This window comes from Sus scrofa, chromosome 9 (genome assembly GCF_000003025.6).
Source record: "Sus scrofa isolate TJ Tabasco breed Duroc chromosome 9, Sscrofa11.1, whole genome shotgun sequence".
Classification (NCBI taxonomy): domain Eukaryota; kingdom Metazoa; phylum Chordata; class Mammalia; order Artiodactyla; family Suidae; genus Sus; species Sus scrofa.
Window position 1 is genome coordinate 52,898,073 of NC_010451.4, and position 25,291 is coordinate 52,923,363.

General features: G+C 41.7%; 1 protein-coding gene and 1 long non-coding RNA gene across 5 annotated transcripts; one reads left to right on the forward strand and one right to left on the reverse strand.

Annotated features, from left to right (window-relative positions):
* On the reverse strand, nt 216-15,725 carry LOC110255455. 2 transcript variants are annotated; one of them, XR_002335718.1, is made up of 5 exons: nt 15,478-15,725; nt 13,598-13,663; nt 2,277-2,481; nt 1,461-1,604; nt 216-726 (listed from the first exon to the last, which is right to left on the reverse strand). It is a non-coding gene; the product is annotated as an uncharacterized LOC110255455 (long non-coding RNA). The 2 variants fall into 2 exon arrangements; XR_002335719.1 differs by having other exon boundaries at nt 2,277-2,583.
* PATE1 (prostate and testis expressed 1) lies at nt 15,893-18,644 on the forward strand. Of its 3 annotated transcripts, none has more exons than XM_021102698.1 (5): nt 15,896-16,183; nt 16,476-16,514; nt 17,229-17,264; nt 17,550-17,666; nt 18,508-18,644. In XM_021102698.1, the coding sequence occupies exons 1-5, from the start codon at nt 16,030-16,032 to the stop codon at nt 18,633-18,635; spliced, it is 474 nt and encodes a 157-aa protein (XP_020958357.1). In that variant the 5' UTR covers nt 15,896-16,029; the 3' UTR covers nt 18,636-18,644. The 3 variants fall into 3 exon arrangements, 2 of the variants coding, with proteins under 2 accessions (XP_020958357.1, XP_020958358.1); XM_021102699.1 differs by having other exon boundaries at nt 15,898-16,183; nt 16,479-16,514; XR_002347113.1 differs by lacking the exon at nt 18,508-18,644 and having other exon boundaries at nt 15,893-16,183; nt 16,479-16,514; nt 17,224-17,264; nt 17,550-17,635.

A 25,291-nucleotide genomic window follows, 5' to 3' on the forward strand; every position in this document is an offset into this window, starting at 1 on the left:
CCATGGAAAGCCAAGCCCTCCTGGTCAGGTCCTCCCCTTTTCTGGAAACTCTCCAGGGCCTAGAGTGTCAGGGCCCTGATGGGATTTAGGACCCTAGACATTTGAGCAAAATGGCTTGGAGACTTTTGCCAGGTCATTCTTTGCGTAGTATCCCTAGCTTCCTATCTGGTCCACTATGGAACCAGCCCATGAACTCCTCTGAACCGTGGTCTTGTTATTCATTAGAATTTTTATTGTAATCCATTCGATGTCCCCAGGTGTCCCAGTGCAGCCTCCTCCACTTTCCCACCCCCACCTAGACTTGGGGTTTGGCCCCCAGCCAGAACAGCGGAACCAGCCAGGCCCAGGTGTCTGACTTGGGCCCACACAGCATTTCAAAGTTGTCCTACATTTCTTTCCATCCGCAGTTTACTTCTCTTGGGCCTCTTGGCTCTCAGGAGGCAATGTGGGTGGGGGGGTGTGAGAGTGAAGGCATTTCTGGATCTTGATGTTTGTTCAGGAATGAGGGGCAGAATGTGGTCAAGAGAAGGCCTCTGAAAATCAGCTGAATCTCTTAGGCTTAATTCTCTGATATGAAGGGATTGAATGGAGGCACATCCTTTACTGACAAGCTATTGCAATAGCTTGAATTACAACAGAGGAACACATTTTTCTCCCACTCAGTGATGCGGATATATTGTACACATCTTCTTGGGCAGCCCAGGATAGAATACTGGTAGATATATTCTGAAGAGGGTAGGAAGATAACAGAGGTCCTGGTTAGACTTGGGATCTGACAGGTAATGTTGCCAAAGGAGCAGTCCCTCCCTTCCTTTCTGTCCCTTTAGGCATAACCTGACTTGAAGACCCTTCCACACAAGGGGCAGTCTCCTTCCAGGGCAACTCACCTTTTTTTTTTTTTTTTTTTTTTGGTCTTTTTAGGGCCACACCTGTGGCCTAAGGGTTGAATCAGAGCTGCACTTGCTGGCCCATGCCACAGCCTCAGCAACATGGGAGCCAAGCTGTGTCATCGACCTATACCACAGCTCACAACAATGCCAGATCCTTAACCCACTGAGCAAAGCCAGGGATCGAACCCACATCCTCATGGATACTAGCCAGGCTCATTACCACTGAGCCACGATGGGAACTCCTAGGGCAACTCACTTCTGCTCCCAACACACCTACATACATCTAAGGCGCAGGAGCTATAACAAACATGCTCTACCAGGGATTTAATCACTGAATATCAGAAATGGAAAGGAGTTTGGAGAGCATCCATTAAAACGCAATCATTGTTCAGGTGAGAAATTGTTAACTCAGAGAAAGGAAGTAGCATGTATTAGACCATGAGTTGTGTAAGTTTCAGAACTCATAGGACTAAAGAATTCTGACTCTAGATCTAGTGCTCTTCTTTTCTGCTATGTCAAATCATAAAATTTAATTTCCCATCCCCATGTTTTCTCCTGCCGTCATCTTACCTCCAGTGAAATGATGAGTATATACTTCTTTGGTCTGGCATGTAAAATCAGGATATTTGGGCTGACAGGAACCTAAATTCTTTCTGCAGTTCTTGCCAACAAATTCATCACAGGAAGTACAAAATGTAATTCTCCTTGAAGGATCTGGACATAATGTGAGAACCATGGGATGAGAAGGAGGGATACCAAGTAGTTAAGGGGAAGGGAGAAATGCTGCTGCTGCGGGTGTTGGGACTGAGGCCAGGATCCTAGACTTTCCCTCTGGGGAAACTCCCTGCAGAGCCCAGACTTAGGAAGGAATCTGTTTTAGGAGTCCTAGTGTTACCAGGAAGCCCTCTCCTTTCTCTTTAAGCTCAGGCTGCAACTGTGGCTTCTGAGGGGCTCTTAAATGGGCAGCTCATCACTGGTAGGATTGGTCAAGGTTAACTGAGAGAGGAGACCCAGGCTCTAATGGGGGAGAGGAAGGAGGAGGATCTCTCTTCTGAGTTATTAAGACCTGCGTCTTAATTGATAGAAAAGGTAATATTGCTTTTTAATGTGCTCATCGATAGACCTCCAATGATTCTTTAACATCCCTTCCTGTCACACCACTCCTGGAGTTAGAGTTTGGTGGAGCTACTGGACCACAGCAACAGCAGGGTCTTCAGGAAGAGTTTTCATGGTGGGGAAGGGAATTTGCAGGAGCCAAGGGTTCAGCAGCCTGGCTCTAGCAAATGCTGTCTCTATAGCATCTGCTCCTCCAGAGCAGGACTTCCTAGGACATTACTCCCTGAGCCCATTACCTTGCCCCCTTTGCCTCCCTACCTTTGTACTCACCCTGTGTGGGAGACCAGCAGAGAACCACATAGGCTCCTGGAAGCAGGAGGAACAGAAGCCAGTCCATTTATGTTGGGGAAAGGACAGTGAGGCAGGCAATGCACCTTCAGGAAGGGCTCAGGAGTGGTGCCCTAGGCAGGCTGTGCAGTGGAGATGAAGCCGTGGTGCCCTCTCTGTTCTCCTGCTCTGTGAGTTATGCCTTGGGCTGTAAAAAGTACTGTTCATTTACCTGTATTGGAGGCCCTGCCTCTAAGAGAGTGGGTGTTCTGCTTCCTCACCCCATTCCGCAGCCAGTGTAGGGCCTAGACTAAGACAAAGGAATTTGCACAGGAAAGAGATGAACTTACTCACGATGTAGCCAAAACCTGGCCTCTGTACACCCACAACAATTAAGTCTCTGAGATAGAGTTTTGGGTGTGTGAAGCAGAAGGAACTGCTTTATTGCTTTGCCAGGCAAAGAAGGCCACAGTAGGCTAAAAATGTGTCCTATCTAGAAAGGAGCGTAACAGGGGGGTTTATAGATTTAGCTTGGAAAAAACAGAGCTGTTAATAAGGATTAGGGTGTCTGCGTTCTTTTCCCTCCATAGATCATTTCAAAGTCCTCAAGGCTGGAGTCAGGTGATCTGGTGGTGATGGTTTCTGGTGGTCTTTGGGGTTATTGCACCTTAACCTTTTCCTGCAGTGAAGATAGCTCACAGAAGGAAGGGGGTGTTAGCGAGTGCTTCAAAGGAAAAGAAAATAATAGGCATGCAACATAACTCTGACTAGAAAGTAATCATTAGTAAAAGAAAGCAATTAAGCAAAGAAGAAATCATTTGAGAAAAGCCAATTAAAGCAAGTTAGTGGGCCAAGGCAGGGCAAAACATAATGGAGACTGTTTTAATTGGTGATAGGGATAGAGTAGGATAGTTATATGGGCAGTTGTAGAGGTCCCAGGAGGGGACTATAGAGAGGGGAAAGCTAGGGAATTTTGGGAGACCACTGTAAGTTAATGATCACTCAAGAAAGCCATTGAATGAAGCAGACTTGCTTAACTCTAAAACCATATTTATTTGAGATATGCCTCAGGTCATTAAATGAAAGAGAAAATGGGGCCTGCATTCAAGTTCAGCAAGATAATGATCCTTGGAATTAAGGACAGGAATTTAAGGGAAAAAATGACATTCCCAAGTAGGAGACCCTACAGAAATCTGAGATGATTCAGCATATTTTAGCATGTGTTACTATCCTTCTGCTGATTTGAATAAGCACCCTGACAGTCCTAGTTTGACCTCATAGGGTCAAATACTCTCTTATCAAATATGAAAGAGGAGCTAGTGATGTAAGCCTGATGTCTGCTCGAAGAATGAGGAAGAAGGCAGTCTTTTCCCTACTCCCCACTTTCTGTGGATTATAATAATGTAGCCCACCTAATGCTTGGGGCAGAGCCTCCTTGCTTGCCCACTTGTATCCCTCACAAGGGTCCTATCTTAATAAATCTATTTCTTGCCTATCACTTTGTCTCTCCTTTAATTCCTTCTGTGCTGAGACATGAAGAACCTGAGCCTCAGTAAGTCCAGACACCAGGTAAGTGCTTCTAATGGAAAAACCATGGGTTCAACCCTAACCTGGGTTTCAGCTGGGTTCAAGTCAGAGGTGTTTTGGTTTCAGCCCTAGATAGCCAAGATGCATATCTAGGGAATAATTTCAATGAGCACAAACTCTTGCTTCTTCCCATACACTTAAATTATTCATTTAAGATATGTTTTTTGTGCTAAGTAGTGATCTTTTGATGTTCAAAAGATGTTTGTTTGTTTTTTCAGGAAAAATTCCTTTATATCCTGGCTCCTCCCTTACCTCTTTGGAAGTTCTTCAGAGCTATGTGAGAGGCTGTCTCCTGGGCTTTAATCCTCAGTAAGGTCCCCAAATAAAACTTAACTTGCAGTGTTCAGGTTGTGCATTTTTCTTCAGTTGGCAAAACATTTGCAGTGTTTATAACAGAGTAGGTATTAGAAAACTATAATCGGAGTTCCCGTCGTGATGCAGTGGTTAACGAATCCGACTAGGAACCATGAGGTTGCGGGTTCGGTCCCTGCCCTTGCTCAGTGGGTTAACGATCCGGCGTTGCCGTGAGCTGTGGTGTAGGTTGCAGACGCGGTTCGGATCCCGCGTTGCTGTGGCTCTGGCGTAGGCTGGTGGCTACAGCTCCGATTAGACCCCTAGCCTGGGAACCTCCATATGCCTCGGGAGCGGCCCAAGAAATAGCAACAACAACAACAAAAGACCAAAAAAAAAAAAAGAAAACTATAATCATTGTAATTGCTATCTTCTTTTTTTTTGGCTGCACCCACAACATATCAAAGTTCCCAGGCTAGGGGTCAAATTGGAGCTGCAGCTGCTGGCTTACACCACAGCCACAGCAGTGCAGGATCCTTAACCCATTGAGCTAGGCCAGGGATTGAACCCACATCTGCATGGATACTAGTCAGGTTCCTTACTGCTGAGCCATGACAGGAACTCCTAATTGCTATTTTCTTAAGAGAAAAACAGTCTTTGACTAATAGCAAAAACAAAAACAAAAACAAAAACAAAAATTTCTAGGAGGGGATCAAGATGGCAGAATAGGAAGACTTGACACTGACCTCCACCTTTAAACACATCAATAATACATCTATGTGTAGAATCATTCTCACAGAGATCCAACTGGAAACTGGCAGATCTCCTAGACCACCAAAGCTGAGAGATCTGCATATAACTGGGTAGGATTGGGGAAAGACATCAGGACCTGGTGCCAGAGAGCCCCTTTGCCTGCTAGGAAATCCTCTGGGACAGACAGAGCTGTGGAACTGACTTCAAGTCTTCTCCAAGAAGATAAAATTCAAAAAGCCTCTGGCCTATATAAGAATTACCACACCTTTCTCACCCCACATGTCTCATTGTGAAACTGACAGCACTTATGACTTGAACCCAGCTAGAACCCAGGTTGGGACTTGAACCCACGTTGTTGGGACTCAAACCCAGCCTAAATCCAGACTGGGACTTGAACTCACTGTTTTTAAATTAGAATCACTCACCCAATGTCTGGACTTACTGAGGTTCAAATTATTTGTGAATTCAGTGAGAGACAAAGTAATAGGCAAGAAATAGATTCATTTAGATAGGACACTTGTGAGAGATGCAAGCCAGCAGGCAAGGTGGCTCTGTCCTGAGAATTAGGTGGGCTGCAGTTTTATAATCCAAAGGAAATGGGGGTGGGAAAAGACTGCCTCTTCCTCTTCCTTGGTATCTGGTAAGAGGATTTGACCCTATAAAGTAAAACTAGGACTGTCGTGGTGCTTATTCAAGTCAGCAAAAGGGTGGTCCTTAAATTCCTGCCCTTGGTCTGAACCTGAATGCGGGCTTCACCTCATCTCTCACCCAATGACTTGAGGCATATCTGTGTCTCCACTAGTCAAGCGAGGCTGCCTCATTCTGATTGTCCTCCCACAATTATTAACTTACACTGATCTCCCAAAGTTCCCCAGTTTCCCTCTCTATCTATGGACCCTTAGTGGGACTTCTACAATTTCCTATGTAACTATCCTACTCCATCCCTATCATTTGTAGTGCCCCTTCTCCCACCTTGAGCAACATGGCTTACTCCTTCCTACCCCCTTACTAGGAATGGTGTGTGACCCACTCCTCACCTCACCCCTAAAGGGGCATTATCCACCACCAACCAACAGCAAGTGTATCATAAGACCCTTCTTTCCCAAACCAATCAACAGGTCAGCAGTTATATCATAAGACCACACCTCTCTCCCTGGGCTATAAAAACAGACAGAACCATGAGCTTGTTTTCTCTGTCTGGTCATCAGGAATCTCTTATTTTTCTTTTCACTCTGATATGAGTTTGGAAATTCTCTCTCCAACCCACACATAGACCATGACAAGAGAGGCTAGAAAACTAGATTCTACTGGTGAGGAGCGTGTGAATGTGGCCTTACTAACAATCAGAGTGGAGAGATGACACTGGCAGCTGCTACCTGGATGCACTGTCCAATCTGAAGGATGCACGAGGAGGCCCCACAAACACAGGCAGAATCTTAGGTAAGCCTTCCCTGGGAGAGGACTGGATCTAGCTGTGTAGAAACAGCTTGGGGGGCCTGGTGTGTGGTCTGGGCAGAACCATGAAACCCATTTGTCAGGACACATGATGGTGGTGGGTCCTGCCATGGCAGACTTTGGTGGCGAGCCCATTAGGTGGTGCCACAGAAATGCACAGAGGCTGGGTGCTGAATCTCTGGTGGACAGGCCCTGGGCAGGAGGACACAGGGATTTGTTTCCTGATGGGAACATTCTGGCTCTGGCCACTCCACACCAAGTCTTAGAGCCAGATCCTGGGAGAGATCGACCACAGAGTCCTGGGCAGCAGCACAACTACCTCAGTTCCTACAGCCACAGTGCCCTCGCCCTCAGCCCAGTCCATTCCACACCATAGCCTAGTACTAGGTCTGGGACAAACACAATGGAGAAAGGGATGTTTCTTTTGGCTGCTTCTGGGTGGAACCAGGGACACCTGCACAGGTGGCATATAGGTTCACTGTGACCACACAGGCCTCACTTGCTTCAGTGGGCACCTCCTGTGGGTCAGGGCACACACACATGGGCAACAAAGTCTGATCAGACCTGACCCTCAGGGCTTCTCCTCCAACACCAAGGGAGCAGACCCCACCCTATCAGGGCTGTGATAACCTCAGAAGAGAGAGGAGTTCCCCTCAACATCTAGTGGAGATTGTAGACACTGCAACACCAATCACACATTATCAAAGGGATAATGGCCAGCACACCCTGAGGAGAGACATGGCTGACAACTGTATCAAAACCAACCCTCACAACAAAAATATCAGACTCACACAGTCTACACAGGGATACTTCCACATAAAAACATCCCTTCAAGACCATATTCAATAACTAGTTCTCCTAAATTCATAGACAAAGTTAAAAAAAAATGGAAAAGCAAAGGAACTACTCCTAATTAAAGAACAAGAGGAGTTCCCATCGTGGCTCAGTGGTTAATGAATCCAACTAGGAACCATGAGGTTGTGGGTTCAATCCCTGGCCTCCCTCAGAGGTTTAAGGATCCAGCATTGCTGTGAGCTGTGGTGTAGGTTGCAGACGAGGCTCAGATCCTGCGCTGCTGTGGCTCTGGCATAGGCTGGTGGCTACAGCTCCAATTAGGCCCCTAGCCTGGGAACCTCCATATGCCGCAGGTGTGGCCCTAGAGAAGACAAAAAAAAAAAAAAAAAAGGAACAAGAGAAATCGCCTGATTTCTCACCAGTCTACTGGAACCTAAGTTCAAAAAGGACGTAACAAAAACTCAAAGACATTGTCACTATATTGTTTTTTCTTTAAAGCATCATTCTACCCGTTTTACAGATTTGGAAATGGAGGCTAGAAAAGTTTAAGTGATTTGTCGTGGTCAAAATGCTAGGGAACAGAACTGAAAGCCTATCACCAAAGCCCATACAGCTTTTCTTCCTCAGCTGTATTGAAGTATAATGACAAATAGAGGGCCCAAATAAATAAAATCTGATAAAAGAGGAGAAAATTGCAACTGACATCACAGAAATACAAAGAATCATAAGCGACTACAATGAACAATTATACAGCAAATTGAATAACCTAGGGAAAAAAAAAGGTTAAATTCAGAAAAACAGATAATCTTGCAAGACTAAATCAGGAAGAAATAGAAAATCTGAACAGACTGATTACTAGTCATGAAATTGAATTAGTAATAAAACAAACTTCCAATATACAAGGGTCCAAGACCAGATGGCTTCAAGGGTAAATTCTACCAAACATTTTTAAAAGATTTAATACCTGTCTCAAATTATTCCAAAAATTGAAGAGGAAATAAATGTTTCCAAACTCATTCAACAAGACCAGCATTATTGTAATAGCAAACCAGAGAAAGACACTACAAAAAAAGAAAATTTCAGGCAATATCTGATGAACATAGATACAAAGAGCCTCAACAAATATTAGCAAACCTCATTCAACAATACATTAAAAGTATCATACGGCATGATTCAGTGATTGTTCAACATTTGCAAATCAACCACTTTAACAAAATAAAGGATAAAAATTGTATGATCATCTCAACAGATGCAGAAAAAAGCATTTGACAAAATTCAACATCCCCGTTTTGGCTAAAAATTCTCAGGAAAGTTGTTATAGAGGGAATATACCTTTACATATTAAAAACCAGGGCACAAACCCACAGCACAATATTCAATATTGAAAAGCTGAAAACTTTTTTCTTTAAGAACAGGAACAAGACAAGGATGACCAGTCTCACAGCCCTGGACATATTAAATTTTAAATGCTCATCAAATGGAGATTTTAAAAAGGCAGTGGAGGGTTTAGGGAGGACAGTAAAGATTTGTGAGTCATCAGGGTAGAGAAGGTATTTAGAGCTATGATATGTGATCACTAAAGAGTTAATTAAAGGAGTAAGAAGACCAGAAACAGAGAAAGTCATATCATGTCCACAGCCTCAGATTTTTGGTACTAAATAGGAAAAGAACCTGAAATTCAACTCACTGAGTATTATTATAATAATTGTTGTTGTGGAGTTCCCGTCGTGGCGCAGTGGTTAACGAATCCGACTGGGAACCATGAGGTTGCGGGTTGGATCCCTGCCCTTGCTCAGTGGGTTAACGATCCGGCGTTGCCGTGAGCTGTGGTGTAGGTTGCAGACACGGCTCGGATCCTGCGTTGCTGTGGCTGTGGTGTAGGCCGGTGGCTACAGCTCCGATTCAACCCCTAGCCTGGGAACCTCCATATGCCTCGGGAGCGGCCCAAGAAATAGCAACAATAACAACAACAACAACAACAACAACAACAACAAAAAAGACAAAAGACAAAAAAAAAAATTGTTGTTGTTTTGTACAGTTCTTGTGCACCTGCTTGCATAGAGGCTGTATCAAAGGAGCACAGTGTTTTTAGTCTGGTTTTCATGCTGTAGCCCATGCTCCTTGCTAAGAATCCTCTTGAATGAATTCAGCCAGATTTGTGTCTGTGATTATCTTTTGAGGATCCACCCAGAAGAATAAAGGGCATTGAAATAATGGAAGTAGCAAAAATGGGGTCCTCATCATAGTATCTTTGGATCTGAATGCCAGACTTCTGTGTATGGGAGGAAGTTTTCTGGGATGAGGATGGAGTGAGGAATTGTTACAAGAAACTCAGTTTTACTTTTTTCCTTTTAGGGCCGCACCTGTGGCATATGGAAGTTCCCAGGCTAGATGTCTAATCAGAGCTGCAGCTGCCGGCTACACCACAGCCACAGCACCACCAGATCCAAGCCTCATCTGCAAACAATGCCACAGCTTGCAGCAATGCCGGATCTTTAACCCACTGAGAGAGGCCAGGGATCAAACTGCATCCGCACAGACGCAATGTCAGGTTCTTAACCAGCTAAGCTGCAATGGGAACTCCTCACTTTCTTAGACTGCGCGTGAGCATACATTCTCAGGAAATATCCACGATATGGAAAGGAGGCTGGTCCTCTTTCTAACCTTGGATTGTCAACATTTGGCACATGTTTAAGTCTTTGAAATTATAAGAGCTTTTTTTTTTTTTTCCCTCTTGAGCATATTTGTATCTTCTAAATGTACTAATGCCCTCATAATCCTTCTCCACCCACCTCTGGATGGTGCCAAGAGTCCTGGTGTTGCCTGTTCCCCTTCTCACCTGACTAAGCTCTTCACCTCTCATCTGCTGCCCATTTGAACTTTAATGATCAGAAATTATCTCAGCTCAAGGACTCAAAAAAAAAGATGTTCTGTTCTAATCACACAGGCAGGATCCAAGGCTTTTCCCAGAGTTATTAGAATTAAATACCACTGAACCACCTCCTACCCTGGCTTGAGCTATGTGAAACTCCCAAGATGACCCCTCCACATCATTGCCCTTCTTTGAGAGCAAGATTCAATCTGATGTCCCCTGGTGCTAAGTCATGGCCAGAGATGTGCCTCACTTAGGGCCTCCTCTTCTTGACTTTGGTTCTGCAACACCACCTTTCCTAGTTTCATCACTTTAATCCTCCCTCTGAGCCTTCTCCCAAATTGAAGTGCTTCAAATAATCTCTCTTGCCAGCTCCTAGAGCCTTCTTTCTTCGTTCCTCCAAGCAGCTTTGGCATCCTAGCTCTGTAAAAACAGCCTTCCTCTTACTCTGAGGATCAGAAGCAAGGCTTTCTTCTCCAGCCAATGCTCGTAAGACTCCACTTCAGTCTTAATAACAAATGCTTACATATTGAGAAAAGAATAAGCTCCAAGTGAACAACATGAAGGTCATAGCAAGAACGGTGATAGTGGGAATGGAGAAGGAAATGAGAGTCATGATATTTTGAAGACAGAACAGACTGGACTTGGTCATTTGTTTAATGTGGAATGAGAGGGGAAGAGGAGTCAAAGATAAGGTTGACTGTTTTCTTTTTATATCCAGTTTTTAAAATTTTTTAATTTTTTTAGGGCTGCACTTACAGCAAATGCAAGTTCCCAGGCTAGGGGTCGAATCAGAGTTGCAGCTGCTGGCCTATACCATAGCCATGACAACGTGGGATCCAAGCCACATCTGTGACCTATACCACAGCCTTTTGCAATGTTGGATCTAAGGATCCAGGCCAAAGATGATACCTGCATCTTCATGAACACTATGTTGGATTCTTTTTTCTTTTTTTGCATTTCTTTTTAAAAATTTATATTTCATTACACTTTTATCTCTGTAATGTATATTTTTTAATTTTGTAAAATATAATTTAATGATTTTTATTTTTTTCCATTATAGCTGGTTTACAGTGTTCTGTCAATTTTCTACTGTACAGCAAGATGACCTAGCCACACATACATATATACATTCTTTTTTCTCACATTATCATGCTCCATCTTAAGTGACTAGATATCGTTCCCAGTGTTATATAGCAGGATATGTTGGGTTCTTAATTCACTGAGCCACCAAGGAACTCCCAGTTTTAAAATTTTTTTAATTTTTAATTTTTTTATTTTTTATAAAAGTATAGCTGATTTACAATATTGTGCCAATTTCTGCTGTCAGCAAAGTGACCCATTTATATACATAAATATATATGTTTATATGTAAGTGTGTGTGTGTGTGTATACACACACACACACACACACACACATTCTGTTTCTCATATTATTTTCCATCATGGTCTAACCCAAGAGATTGGATATAGCTCCCTGTGCTATTGTGAATAGTGCTGCAATGAACATAGGAGTGCTTGTATCCTTTTGAATGAAAGTTTTGTCCAGATATATGGGATTGCTGGATCACATGGTAGTTCTATATGTAGTTTTCTGAGGAACCTCCATACTGTTTTCCATAGTGGTTGTACCAGCTTGCATTCCCACCAACAATGTGGGAAGGTTCCCTTTTCTCCACACCTTCTCCAGCAAATTTTTTTCCCTTTCTTTTTTCTTTTTAGGTCCACACCTCTGGCATATGGAAGTTCCCAGGCTAGGGGTCAAATCGGAGCTACAACTGTCAGCCTATGCCACAGCCACAGCAACACTGGATCCAAGCCTTGTCTTCAAACTGCACCACAGCTTGCAGTAATGCCAGATACTAGTGAGGCCAGGGATGGAACCCAAATCCTCATGGATACTAGTTGGGTTCCTTCTGCTGAGCCATAATGGGAACTCAGAGCATTTGTTATTTGTAGGCTTTTTAATGATGGTCATTCTGATCGGTGTAAGGTGGTACCTCACTGAAGTTTTGATTTGCATTTCTCTAACAATTAGTGATGCTGAGCATTTTTTTCATGTGCCTACTGGCCATCTATATGTCTTCTTTGGAGAAATGTCTGCTTAGGTCTTCTGTCCTTTTTTTAAATTTTTTTTTTTCTGAGTTGTATAAGTTGTTGGTATATTTTAGAGATTAAATCTTTGTTGGTTGCATCATTTGCAAATATTTTCTCCCATTTCATAGGTTGTCTTTTCATTTTTTTTAAATGATTTCCTTTGCTGTGCAAAAGCTTGTAAATTTGATTAGGTTTGATTGGTTTATTTTTGTTTTTATTTCTATTGCCTTGGGAGACTAACCTAAGAAAACATTTGTTTGGTTTATGAGACAGGATTTTCTGATCTGACTGTTCCTTCAAACTTTGAGCTAGAAGAAACAGTTCTTTCCTTGCTGGTTCATTGGTATAAATCCTATGGGTACTGGGAAAGCCCCAGGAGCATCAGGCCATTGGGCTGCACTGGAGCAGTAACTGTGGTTCTTCACATTGTTGACCTTCCTCATTACATGTGGCTTCTGCCTAAGCTGAGACCTGCTTCCTCAAATCCTGGCACTCAACACCAGCCCCGTTAACCTATTCAAAAATGTCATTAGGTGAAAAATATCTTAATTACCAATGAACTTATTTTTTATTCTCTTTCAGATTCTTTTCCCATAATTATCACATAACATGGGTAGAGTTCTCTGTGCTATACGACAGGTCCCATTGGCCGATCATTCCATACACCTCAGTGTGCAAGCCAACCCCAAACCCCCAGTCCATCTCTCCCCCTCCACCCCCATCTGTCCCCTTTGGTGACCATAAGTTTGTTTTCAAAGTCTGTGAGTCTGTTTCTGTTCTGAAAATATGTTCATTTGTATTCTTTTTAAAGATTCCACATATAAATGATATCATATGCTGTTTATCTTTCACTGTCTGACTAACTTCACTTAGTATGATAATTTCTAGGTCCATTCATGTTGCTGCAAATGGCATTACTTCTTTCTTTTTATGGCTGAGTAATATTCCATTGTATATATGCACCACATCTTCTTTATCCCTCTGTTGATGGACATGTAGGTTGTTACCAATGAATTTCAAGATATTTTATTGGAGTTCCCGTCGTGGTGCAGTGGTTAACGAATCCGACTAGGAACCATGAGGTTGCTCAGTGGGTTAACGATCTGGCGTTGCCGTGAGCTGTGGTGTAGATTGCAGACGTGGCTTGGATCCCGCGTTGCTGTGGCTCTGGTGTAGGCTAGTGGCTACAGCTCCGATTCAACCCCTAGCCTGGGAACCTCCATATGCCGTGGGAGCGGCCCCAAAGAAATAGCAGAAAGACAAAAAAAAAAAAAAGATATTTTATTGTATTCACTGTAGAAAGTAGGTGTATGTCTTTTAAAAAATAATGGTAACTGATTGAAAAGTGGACTTCCATTCAAGAAACATCATTTTTATTATTTTGCATGGTAATATTGGAGATGCAAATCAAAAATCTTAAACTGTAATCTGAACGTCTTCTAATCATATACATAAAGACATAATTGAGTACTTACCCAGTCACTCTCAGAGTTGAGTAAAACCCTGGGCTACTCTTCTGGACAAATTGTACCTCTAGAATGCTGTGATGGAGAGAAAGGCATCATGAATAAAGGAACCATACAGATTTCACATAAGGTTTGGAGCAATAGGGAAAAGGAATCATTCCTGACTACTTTGAAGCCATGGGTATGTAATTTATTATATAATAATTACTATTTTTTGGTGCCCTAAGAGAATAAGAAAAAAGGATTAGGGGCACTGAGAAAAGGTATGGAAAAGGGCCTGGTATGAAAATCAGGTATTATGGGATACTAATACTAGGAGCACGAATTTGAGATTTTAGGGAAAAAATTAGTCAATAAAATGGAGTTCAAATATAAATAAAGAAATTCAAATGGCTTGGTAAAGCTGGGAAGGGAAAATTTCTGCTTTAGGAGAAGTGGTAATAATATCATTGGAGTGTAATTAAGTGAGGAGATAGTTTCCAGCAGGGCAAAGGAAGAAAACCTTCCCTTTTTTCATGTGGGCTGCTATTAAAGAACTAGGGAAGATCCCTGGTGGTGCAGCAGGTTAAGGATTTGGTGTTGCCACAGTTGTGGCATAGGTTCCACCTGTGACTTGGATTCAATCCCTGGCTCAGGAACTTCCACATGCTGCAAGTACAGTGGAAAAAAAAAAAAAAGAACATGAAGTATTCAATTTAGGAGTTCCCGCCATGGCAGCTGGTGCCGTGGGTTAATGATCCAGCATTACTGCATCTGTGGCATAGGTCACGGCTGTGTCTTGGATTTAATCGCTGGCCCAGGAACTTCCATATGCTGCAGGTGAAGCCATAAAAACAAACAAACAAAAAGAATTAAATATACAATTCCTAGAAGAAAGGGAGGGCAGATCTCAAAAGATCAAAGACAGGAAGGTAAAGATGAAAGCAGATGCTGAAATTCAGGACATTGAGAGGAAGGAAAGGGACAGATCTGCTAGTGAATAAATATGCAGAACACAAAAATCAGTGATGTTGTGGGAGTTCCTGTTGTGGCTCAGCAGTAATGAACATGACTAGTATCCATGAGGACACAGGTTTGATCCCTGGACCTGTGCAGTGGGTTAAGGATCCAATGTTGCCCGTGAGCTGTGGTGTAGGTCACAGACGCTGCTAGGATCCTGCATTGCTCTGGCTATGATGTAGGCTGGCAGCTTTAGCTCAGATTCGACCCCTAGCCTGGGAACTTTCATATGCTGTAGGTACAGCCCTAAAGAGCAAAATAAAAAACAAAAACCAAAAATCAGTGATGTCGTGTGTGTGTGTGTGTGATAATACATGATTATTTTACCGTGTTAGTTCAGAAATTCACTCAGACTACTAGGTGTCATAGGTAAGCAGTTAATTAGTTATATCCTCTTCTTCCTTCCTCCCTGCATGGAAATGTCAGTTTGCTCTTCTGGTATATAGTAACAACCTCCAATGTACTCTGGAAGGACATCTCTTCCATACTGTCACTCTTGCTGTCCCTGCCTCTCAAGCCAACATCTGGCTTAACCCACTTCCCCCTTTGTTGTAGACCTACATTTTGCACTCTTGCAATCTGCTTCCTCTCTGGCTTTGACTGAAGTATGGGCACAGACCCTTTCTTTAATTCCTTGCAATGACAGCAGAGACTAAGCTGCAACACCCATCCCAACTGAAAGGTATAAGAATAACTTAAGGCAACTGACAGAAAACTTAGAATCAAATACTAGACTGGACTGTTCTTAGAATCCACAGGTCCAATCCCATCAACAGGAATTTTACATTCAGCCACCCCCCCAGTCGAATACCTAGTCACTCTCAGAGTTGAGGTCACCCCCCACCCCCGCCAATACCTAGCCCAACATCGAGTGGGAAGGACCAGCTTACCTCCTTCCAGAAGAAATCCTCTCAAACCTCTTTCTCTTCATAAAAGTCTGACTCTCAACTGCCAGGAAACTCCAAGTAGGGTAGCAGTTTTTTCCTCAGCTCTCAGCTTATACCCCAGGGTTAAATTTGTTCCAGGATGATTGACAGTAGGAAACTGTTCCCCTTAGGATTATCCTCTGTCAGTGCCTCTGAGTCTAACCTCTCCATTTCTCTTCCCATCCCCTACAGTACTGCCTTTTAAAGGCTCTGTGCTCAGCCCTGTTTTGGATTTCCTGCATTCCGATTATTCACACACATGCATTCTCTCAACTTTAATGAGCATCTCAGCATCTTACCCATCTGGGCCCAATTTATCCTTGTATTCTCCCCAGAATGTGGTATAATGAAATGACCACAGAACACAGCATCAAAAATCTTGAGTGCTAAGACAAATAAATCAGGTCTAGGACATACCTGGGCAGTCCCTTTTCTCTTCAATTTGCCAAAAATGAACAAAAATTTAGTGTCTCTAGTTTGCCTAGGAGCAGGAAACACCTTTGAAGGACTTCTGCAATGTCCCCACCCCTAGCACTTCCTAGGGAAGCACAACCTGGCAGTTATATAAATAGGCACCTTGCAGCTTCCTGCCCTAACCTGCTCTTTCATCCCTCCAAAATGGACAAGTCCCTCCTGCTAAGACTCCCCATTCTGCTCTGCTGCTTTCGAGGTGAGACCCCATGGTTGACAATTGATGAGATGTGGTCCATGATGTGTCCCAGAATGTGTCAGGGTTCCCATGACAGAAGTTCTTTTATGAGAACCATATGGTAACAGAAGCTGTCAATTTAACGCTATAGCTTTCACCCACAATGCATCACATTCCTGGGAGTTTCACCAAAGTCTTAGTCTCTCTTTACAGAAGGAAACGGGTAGATTTAAAAGAATTGAGAGGATTTTCACAGAAGCACTCAGGTTTATAAATGAGGTCTGCAGAGTGTATCTTTTTTTTTTTCCCCCAGTAGGACTGTACGGGTCATTCACAAATCAGGAACATGCAAGTGAGTAGAAATGGATCAGTGGTGTGGGCCGGGGGCAGGGGGGATGTTGGTGGAGGGGGAATATGAGAGGGGCAGGCTGAGTGAGAATTGAGGGTTCAAAGGAACCCAGAGATAGACCTTGAATTTCAACACTTCTTCTAGCAACATGAGGTTGGGAATGGGACTGATTTTAAGTCTGATGGAAAAAAACAAAAAACAAACAAACAAACAAAAAAAAAAACATGAGCAGCAGTTGACAAAGCTAAGGATGAGTGTATTAAAGGGCAAGGCAAAGGGAAAGGGGGAAGTGGAATATTAATGTTACAGGCACTAGCTGGCCAAAGTCAGAGGGTAGTAATTTCAGGGATTTCAGATGCTTTTTCCCCTTCTCAGCCTCCAGGCTCATAGGTGTTATAGGTCAATTAAAAAGAAGGGAATAAGGCATATGTACAAAAATGTGCATTTATCTTTCTCCTTTGAATATGTGCTGTATCCTAAAGGATAGGTAGGGGAGGCCAAGCGACCCTCTAGAAGGTGAAGAGAATTGAAAGAAGGGAGAGGGGCAGAGAGGCCAGGAGACAGGTGACTAGGCTTTGGAGGGACAAAGGGCCTAGAGTGGCTCCAGGTTACTAGTACAGGGTGGGCCTCCTGTGTTACAAGGGTTATAGTGGCCCTAGGCAATAACAAACCTCAGAGAACACTGCAGATATGTTTGCTTTCTCTTTGCCAGCACAGTCCATGAACTACTGATTGATAAAAGCCATTTGGGTGGTGAGTATGAAGAGGACCCAGTCTGATTATTTCTGTTTTGATTTTGCTCCTCTTTCCCTTATTCTACCACCTGTTTTACCAGCTAAAACCCCTGAGACCCTAAAAGATAACCCCTCTTTTGGCTCGGCCCATTTTAATAGAGGCAGAGGCCCATGCTTAAAGAGGCTCTGGCAAAGCCCTCCAGGGTCCCAGCGGACTTCAAATTTGGAAGGGGAGATAGGTCTTTTCCTAGCAGTGGGAGATCTGCTTTCATTTCTACTTCGCTCTTCTCTGGCCCCCATTTAGGAACTGTTCAGTGTAGGATGTGCCACCTCGAGTTTCCAGGAGAGAAGTGTTCCAGAGGCAGAGGAATATGTATTGCAATAAGAGACGAGTCTTGCATGACTGGGACGATTTTCAGAAGTAAGCTGTGGAATGGGGGAAGGAGGAAGGGGCAGAGGAAGCAGACAGGGACATATCAGCCCCCATAATAAGGAGGGAGCTTACTTTGCCTCAGGCAGCCCCTGCCCTGGGATGAACAGATATCTCTACCATATGGTCTGGATATGCATCACAGACCATAATGAAAAACAGATAGAAGTGGTCCCTAAGGGGTGGGGGCCTGAGATGATGGGATCAGTATTTTGAGAAGCCTGAAGAAACCAGAGGAGACTACATTGAGGGGAAGGGAGAGGCGCTGTATGGCCGGTGGTGAAAAGCTGGATGTTGGAGTAGGGAGGGCAGTTTTTCGTCTTCATCCCTGCCTGGACTTCCTTGTGGGTGGTTTTCAATTGTGAAAACAGAGGGACCGTTGTCAGCCATATAGCTACTGGCTCAATGGCCCTTGATGGGTAAGACTAAACATCATGATTTCTCTGCTTTCCTATCCTTTGTGCTCAGTGATCCCTCAGTATTTCTAACCCTTACTTAAACCAGCATTAAGATTCTCAGTGGAAACATCCAGCTTGGGCAATCCTTGAATTGCTGCTGTCGTTACATCCCCAAACCCAGGATTTTATTTTATTTTATTTTATTTAACTTCTCTGCTATTGCTTTTCTTTTGGGAAGCCCCCCAATTGCAACACATTCTAATTCTTCATATTTGAATAACTGAGCCTTGAATTATACAAGTTGGTTTATATATGCTGGTGTAGGATAGAAAGAAGTGGGGTTTGTTTTTGGTTTGGGGGTTGGGGATTTTTGTTTGTTTGTTTGTTTGTCTTCTGAAACCTCTTTGCTGATCTGTTTCTCCTCCCTTCTGCAGATGATGGTACTCCCTGGTTAACTTTCAAGGGCTGCCTAAGGAACTGTGCTAATGTGAACAATATAAAATGGAGTGTCTATTTGGTGAACTTCAGGTGCTGCAGGAGCCATGATTTCTGCAATAAATAGCTCCAGAAATCACTGTCCTTTCCTGACTCCAGTCTCTGGGTGGGCGACATTGTTGGCTCCACTTCTTCACAATGATTTCCTTAAAAAAATACACACACACACACACACACATTTCAGATTGCAAACATATGGCTCTGTTTTCTGCACATGTAAGAAAAAGCACTCTCTTGTTCTAGATTCTCTGCCTTGGCCCCTGAAAGGAAAAACACCTTGAATACAATACCTCCTGCAGATTGTTATAGAATCTAGTGCTTTCGTTGATATCCAAGTTGCTTCAGAAAAGGAAGAAAAGGGGAGTTCCCGTTGTGGCTCAGCAGTTAACGAACTCGACTAGGATCTATGAGGACGTGGGTTCGATCCTTCAGTGGGGTTAAGGATCCGGTGTTGCAGACGTGGCTTAGATCCTGCATTGCTGTTGCTGTGGCATGTGCCAGCAGCTGTAGCTCCAATTAGACCCCAAACCTAGGAATCTCCATATGCTTCAATTGTGGCCCTAAAAGCAAAAAAAGAGAAGAGGATTCCTTTTCCCTGCTCCTTCACTTCCTTCTGTGGCAAAATAATTTCTTTTTTTTTTTTTTCCTCTTGGTATTGTTCTTCTTATTTCACTCCAGTTAAAGCATGTAACCCTGGCCTCATGGGGAAGGATGGGGCAATGTGAAAAGAGATGGATGAATTTAGTTTTTTTTTTTTTTTTAGGGTGTATGGAAGTTCCCAGTCTAGGGGTCAAATTGGAACTGCAGCTGCCAGTCTACACCACAGCCACAGCAACATCAGATCCGAGTTGTGTTTGTGACCTAAACAGCAGCTCACAGAAATGCCGATCTTTAACTCACCAAGCAAGGCCAGGGATCAAACTTGAGTACTCATGGATAATAGTCGGGTTCATTACCACTGAGCTACAGTGGGAACTCCTCTGGAATCTTCTTGTATTTTGTTCATAAATGCTATTCCCAAAGTGAAGAGGAGGGCAGAACGTAGAAAAAAATTTGTATCAGAGCCATGAGGAGAGAAAACCTTTCTGCCTTATAGAATGAGACTCTCTTTTGGGTTAGGGGTTAGAAAGAAGAGGAAAGACATCTTTGGAATTCTAGAAGTAGTTTTGCACTTTGCTTCACTGGCAAACTCACAGGAAGGCACCAACCAACCCCTAGATAGGGAAGAGTTGTAGGATGCTTCCAAGGGGATGAGACCAGAAGCAGCCACACAAACATTCCTGAAGCATGCCTGAAGTGTGACATGGAGGAAGCTGAGATTTGTGGGGTCTGAGGAAGCCATGGGGTCTGTGCACTAGACATCTCAACAGCAACCTCTCTGGAGAGTTGTCCCCATGGCCAGATGGGTACATTTCCCCATCCCTTACCTCCATCTCACACAAACTCAGGTCTTTTGCTTGTACAGTTCTAGCACCCAGGGAAAAAATAGGGTTGGAAAATGTATACTCACAAGGATTGAGACTGATTCCTAATCAAGTGGTAGGATGAGGCCCGAAAGGGGGTAATTAATTACTGTTACAAAAATATCATGAAGAAAGTTGCATTTCTTCCATAACTAATTGTGTTTTCTTTTTTTTTTCTCCTCTCCAAACCCTTTCTTAATTTCCTCAACAAATATTTATTTTAAAAATCCATCTTTTTTTTTTTTTTTCTTTAGGGCTGCACCTGAGACAATATGGAGGTTCCCAGGCTAGGGGTCGAATTGGAGCTACAGCTGCCAGCCTACTCCACAGCCACAGCAACCCAAGATCCCAGCCTCATCTGCGACCTACACCACAGCTCACGGCAATGCCAGATCCTTAACCCACTGAGCAAAGCCAGGGATCGAACCTGCAACCTCATGGTTCCTAGTCGGATTCATTAACCACTGAGCCACAACGGGAACTCCATGTCTATCAGCTTTTTAATTACACATTCTTTAATAATTCTTTCTTAACTGTTTACAGTCTATCAGAAATTGGTACATTTACCACATTAATAAGTAACACAAGAATATCTTAAGAATTTCCTCCCTCTGCTTCTTATGCTACTATTGTCACTATGTTGTTGGTGTTTATTATGGTGAAGTGTACATATGATAAAATTTACCACTTTAACCATTTTAAAATACACTATTCAGTGGCATTAAGTACATTCACATTGTATGCACCACCCATTTCCACATGGATCTTACACTCATCTTTTTTTTTGGCCGTGCTTTCAGCATTTGGGTGTTCCTGGGCCAGGGATCGAATCTAAGTCACAGATAAGCCACAGCTCTGGCAACACCGGATCCTACAACCCACTGGGCCAGGCTGGGGATTGAAATCCTGCCACTGCAGCGACCTTAGCCGCTGCAGTCAGATTCTTAACCTGTTGCACCACAGCAGAAACTGCTTACATTCATCTTAAATTTTTATCTTACAGAACTGAAACCGTGTACCCATCAAACAATATTCCCCATCCCCTAGCAAACACATTTCTGATTCTGCGAGTTTGACTATATAAGATACCTCATATAAGTGCAATCATCCAGGGTTTGTCCTTTTGTGACTATTTCACTTAACATAATGTTCTCAAAGTTCACCCATGGTGTAGAATGTGCCAGACTGTCCCTCCTTTTTAATGCCAAATAATAGTTTATTTTATGTATATATCACATTCTGTTTATCCATTCATCTATCAATGAACTTTTAGGTTACTTCTGGCTATTGCGAATAATATTGCAATGAATATGGGTGTATAAATATCTGTTCCAGTCCCCATTTTCAATCCTTTAGGGTTTCCTCCTGGAAGTGAAATTGTTGGGATATATGGTAATTCTATGTTTAATTTTTTCAGGAATTGCCATAGTGTGTTAGTAGCTACACCATTTCGCATTCCCACTAAGAGTGTACTAAGGTTCCACTTTCTCCACCATCTTTACCTGTACTTGTCATTATCTGTTCGATAGTAGCTGTCATAATGGGTGTGAAGGGATATCTCTTTGTGGTTACTATCTACATTTCCTTAATGGTTAGTGTGATGTTGAACACCTTTCCTTGTGCTTACTGGCCATTGGATACCTTTGGAGGAATTCAAGTCCTTTTGTCCACATTTTAATCAGCTGTCTGTCTTTTTTTGTTGTTGTTATTCCTGTGGTACACGAGTTTTTTTTAAAATATATATTCTGAATATTACCTAAGATATAAATTTCCCGTTTCCATGAGTTGCCTTTTTGCTTTGTTCATTCTGTCCTTTGATTTACAGAATTTTAATTGTGATGTAGTCCAATTTATTTTTTTGCCACCTATACTTTTTTTTAAAAAACTGAGGTATATTTGATATACAATATTACATATAAGTTACAGGTGTACACTATAGAGATTTACAATATTTAAAGGCTATTCTCCATTTATAGTTATTATAAAATATTGGCTATATCCCCTGCATTGTACAATATACACTTATAGATTATTTTCTATATAATAGTTTGTACCTCTTAATCCCCCAACCCTACATTTCCCCTCTTTGCTTCCTTCTCCCTGCTGGTAACCACTAGTTTGTCCTCTATATCTGCTTCTTTCTTGTTATAGTCATCATTTTGTTGTATTTTTTAAGATTCCTCATACAAGTAATATCATAGAGTCCCTTGTCTTTCTCTGACTTATTTTACTTAGCATAATACCTTCCAAGTCCATGCATATTGCTGCAAATGGCAAATTTTATGACCAGATAATATTTCATTGCAAATATATGTGCCACATCTTCTTTACCCCTTCATCTGCTGGTGGACTCCTAGGTTGCTTCCATATTTTGACAATTGTAAATAATGCTTCTATGAATATTGGGGTGTGTATATCTTTTCAAATTAGGGTTTGGGGTTTTTTGGATATATACCCAGGTTTGGAACTGCTGGGTCATATGGTAGTTCTATTTTTAGTTTTTTTGAAAAAGCTCCATACTGTTATCCATAGTAGTTGTACAAATTTATGTTCCCACCAACATGTATGAAATTTCCCTTTTCTCTACATCCTTGCCAACATCTGCTATGTGTTCTTTTTTTAAAAAAAATTTAATTAGAGTACAGTTGATTTACAATGTTGTGTCATTTTCTGCTATACAGAAAAGTGATCCAGTCATACATACATATACATTCCCTTTCTTATATTACCTTCCATCATGGTCTATCCAAGACATCGGATATAGTTCGCTGTGATATACAGTAGGACTTCATTGCTTATCCACTCTATTTTTATTTATGATGATTTTTATTTTTTCCATTATAGCTGGTTTACAGTGTTCTGTCAATTTTCTACTACACAGCAAGGCGACCCAGTTACATGTACATGTATACATTCTTTTTTTCACATTATCATGCTCCATCATAAGTGACTAGACATAGTTCCCAGTGCTATACAGCAGGATTTTATTGCTTATCCACTCTAAATGTAATAGTTTGCATATATTAACCCCAAACTTCCAGTCCATCCCCACTCTGCTTTGGCAACCTCAATTCTGTTCTCTACATCTGTGAGTCTGCTTCTATTTTGCAGGTCAGTTCATTTATGCTATATCTTAGATTCCACATATAAGTGATATCATATGGTATTTGCCTTTCTTTTTCTGACTTCACTTAGTATGAGAATCTCTAGTTGCATTCACGTTGTTGCAAACATTTGTGTTCTTTTTGATGATAGCCATTCTGACAGTTGTGAAGTGCTATCTCATTGTGGTTTCAACTTGCATTTCTCTGATGAGTAATAATGTTGAACATCTTTTCATGTGCCTTCTGACCATCTGTATGTCTTTGGAAAAATGCCTGTTTAGGTCTCCTGCCAATTTTTTAATTGAGTTCCTTGTTTTTTGATACTGTGTTGTATGAGCTGTTTGTATATTTTGAATATTAACTCATTGATGGTCACATCATTTGCAAGTATTTTTCTCCCATTCCATAGACTGCTTTGTCAGTGGTGTACATTTTGTTGTAGGTGATTGAACATAGGTGGATAGGTTTGTTTCTGGACTCTTTATTCTGTTCCATTGTTCTATGTGTCTGTTCTGTGCCAATAGCACCTTTTTTGATTGTCATAACTTTGTAGTATAGTCTGAAGTCTGAGAGGATTATACCTCCAGCTTTGTTCTTTTTATTGAGGATCACTTGGCAATTCAAGGTCTTTTGTGGTTCTATGTAAATTTTAGGATTATTTGTTCTAGTTCAGTGAAAAATGTCCTGGGTATTTTATAGCGATTACATTAAATCTGTAGATTACTTTGGGTAGTATGGTCATTTTCATAATATTGATTCTTTCAATCCAAGAACATGGGATGACTTTCCATTTCTTTGTATCATCTTTAATTTCCTGCATCAGTATTTTATAGTTTTCATAGTACAGGTCTTTAAATTCCTTGGTTAAGTTTATGCATGGGTATTCTATTTACTTATTTAGTATTTATATTTATTTTTGCTTTTTAGGGCTGCATCTGATGCATATGGAAGTTCCCAGACTAGGAGTCAAATCAGAGCACAGCCACAGCAACACTGTATCCGAGCCACATCTGTGAACTACACCACAGCTCACAGTAGTGCTGGATCTTTAACCCACTGAGTGAGGCCAGGGAGTGAACCCACATCCTCATGGTTGCTAGTCGGGTTCATTACTGCCCAGCCATGTTGGAATTCTGGTATTTTATTTTTTGATGCAATTTTAAATGGGATATTTTTACTTTCTCTTTCTGATATTTTATTATTAGTGTATAGAAATGCAACAGGTTTATATTTATTAATCTTATATCCTGCAACTTTGATTAATTCATTTATTAGTGCTAACTATTTTGGGGCAGAGACTTTAGGGCTCTGTATATAAGTTTTTATGTCATCTGCAACTAGTGACAATTTTACCTCTTCTCTTACAATCTGGAGATATATATATAGTCTGATTGCTCTGGCTAGGATGTTCAATGCTATATTAAATAAAAGTGATGAGAATGGCATCCTTGTCTTATTCCTAAATTTAGCTGGAAGTCTTTCAGCTTTTCACCATTTGTGATGTTGGATTTGTTGCAAATAGACTTTAATATGTTGAGATATAATCCCTCTATACCAGCTTTGATGAAAATTTTTATCATGAATGGATGTTGAATTTTGTCAAATATTTTTCTGAATTTTTGAGATAATCATGATTTTAATCCTTTTTGGGGTGTGTGTTGTTTTTAATGTGGTTATCACATTGATTGATTTGTGAAAGTTGAACCATCCTTGTGACCTTAAGATAAATCCAACTTGGTCATGGTGTATGATCCTTTTTATAGATTAGGTGTGCTAATATTTTGCTGAGGACTTTTGCGTCTGTATTCATCAAATATATTGGCCTACCATTTTCCTTTTTGTAGTGTCTTTGCCTGATTTTCTATCCGGGTAATATTGGCATCGTTAAAAAAAAAAATGGCAGTCTTCCTTCTCTTCAATTTTTTTGGAGTAGTTTGAGAGGATTTAAGTATTAGTCCTTCTTTATATGCTTGGTAGACTTTCCCTGGGAAGTTTTCTGGTCCTGGACTTTTTTTCTTGGAAGCTATTTTATTATTATTACAAATTCAAATTGAATTTTAATGATTTCCTGTTCATATTGTCTGCTTTTCTTGATTCAGTCATGGCAGGATGTATGTTTCTAGAAACTGGTCTATTTATTCTAAGTTGTGCAATTT

Bases quoted from the DNA above. Each gene is read 5' to 3' on its own strand.
- PATE1 (XM_021102698.1), top strand. From the start codon at position 16,030: ATGTCCCCACCCCTAGCACTTCCTAGGGAAGCACAACCTGGCAGTTAT. The intron at 16,515-17,228 runs GTGAGTAGAAAT...TTGCCAGCACAG, and splicing joins CACAAATCAGGAACATGCAA to TCCATGAACTACTGATTGAT. The intron at 17,265-17,549 runs GTGAGTATGAAG...GCCCCCATTTAG, and splicing joins TGATAAAAGCCATTTGGGTG to GAACTGTTCAGTGTAGGATG.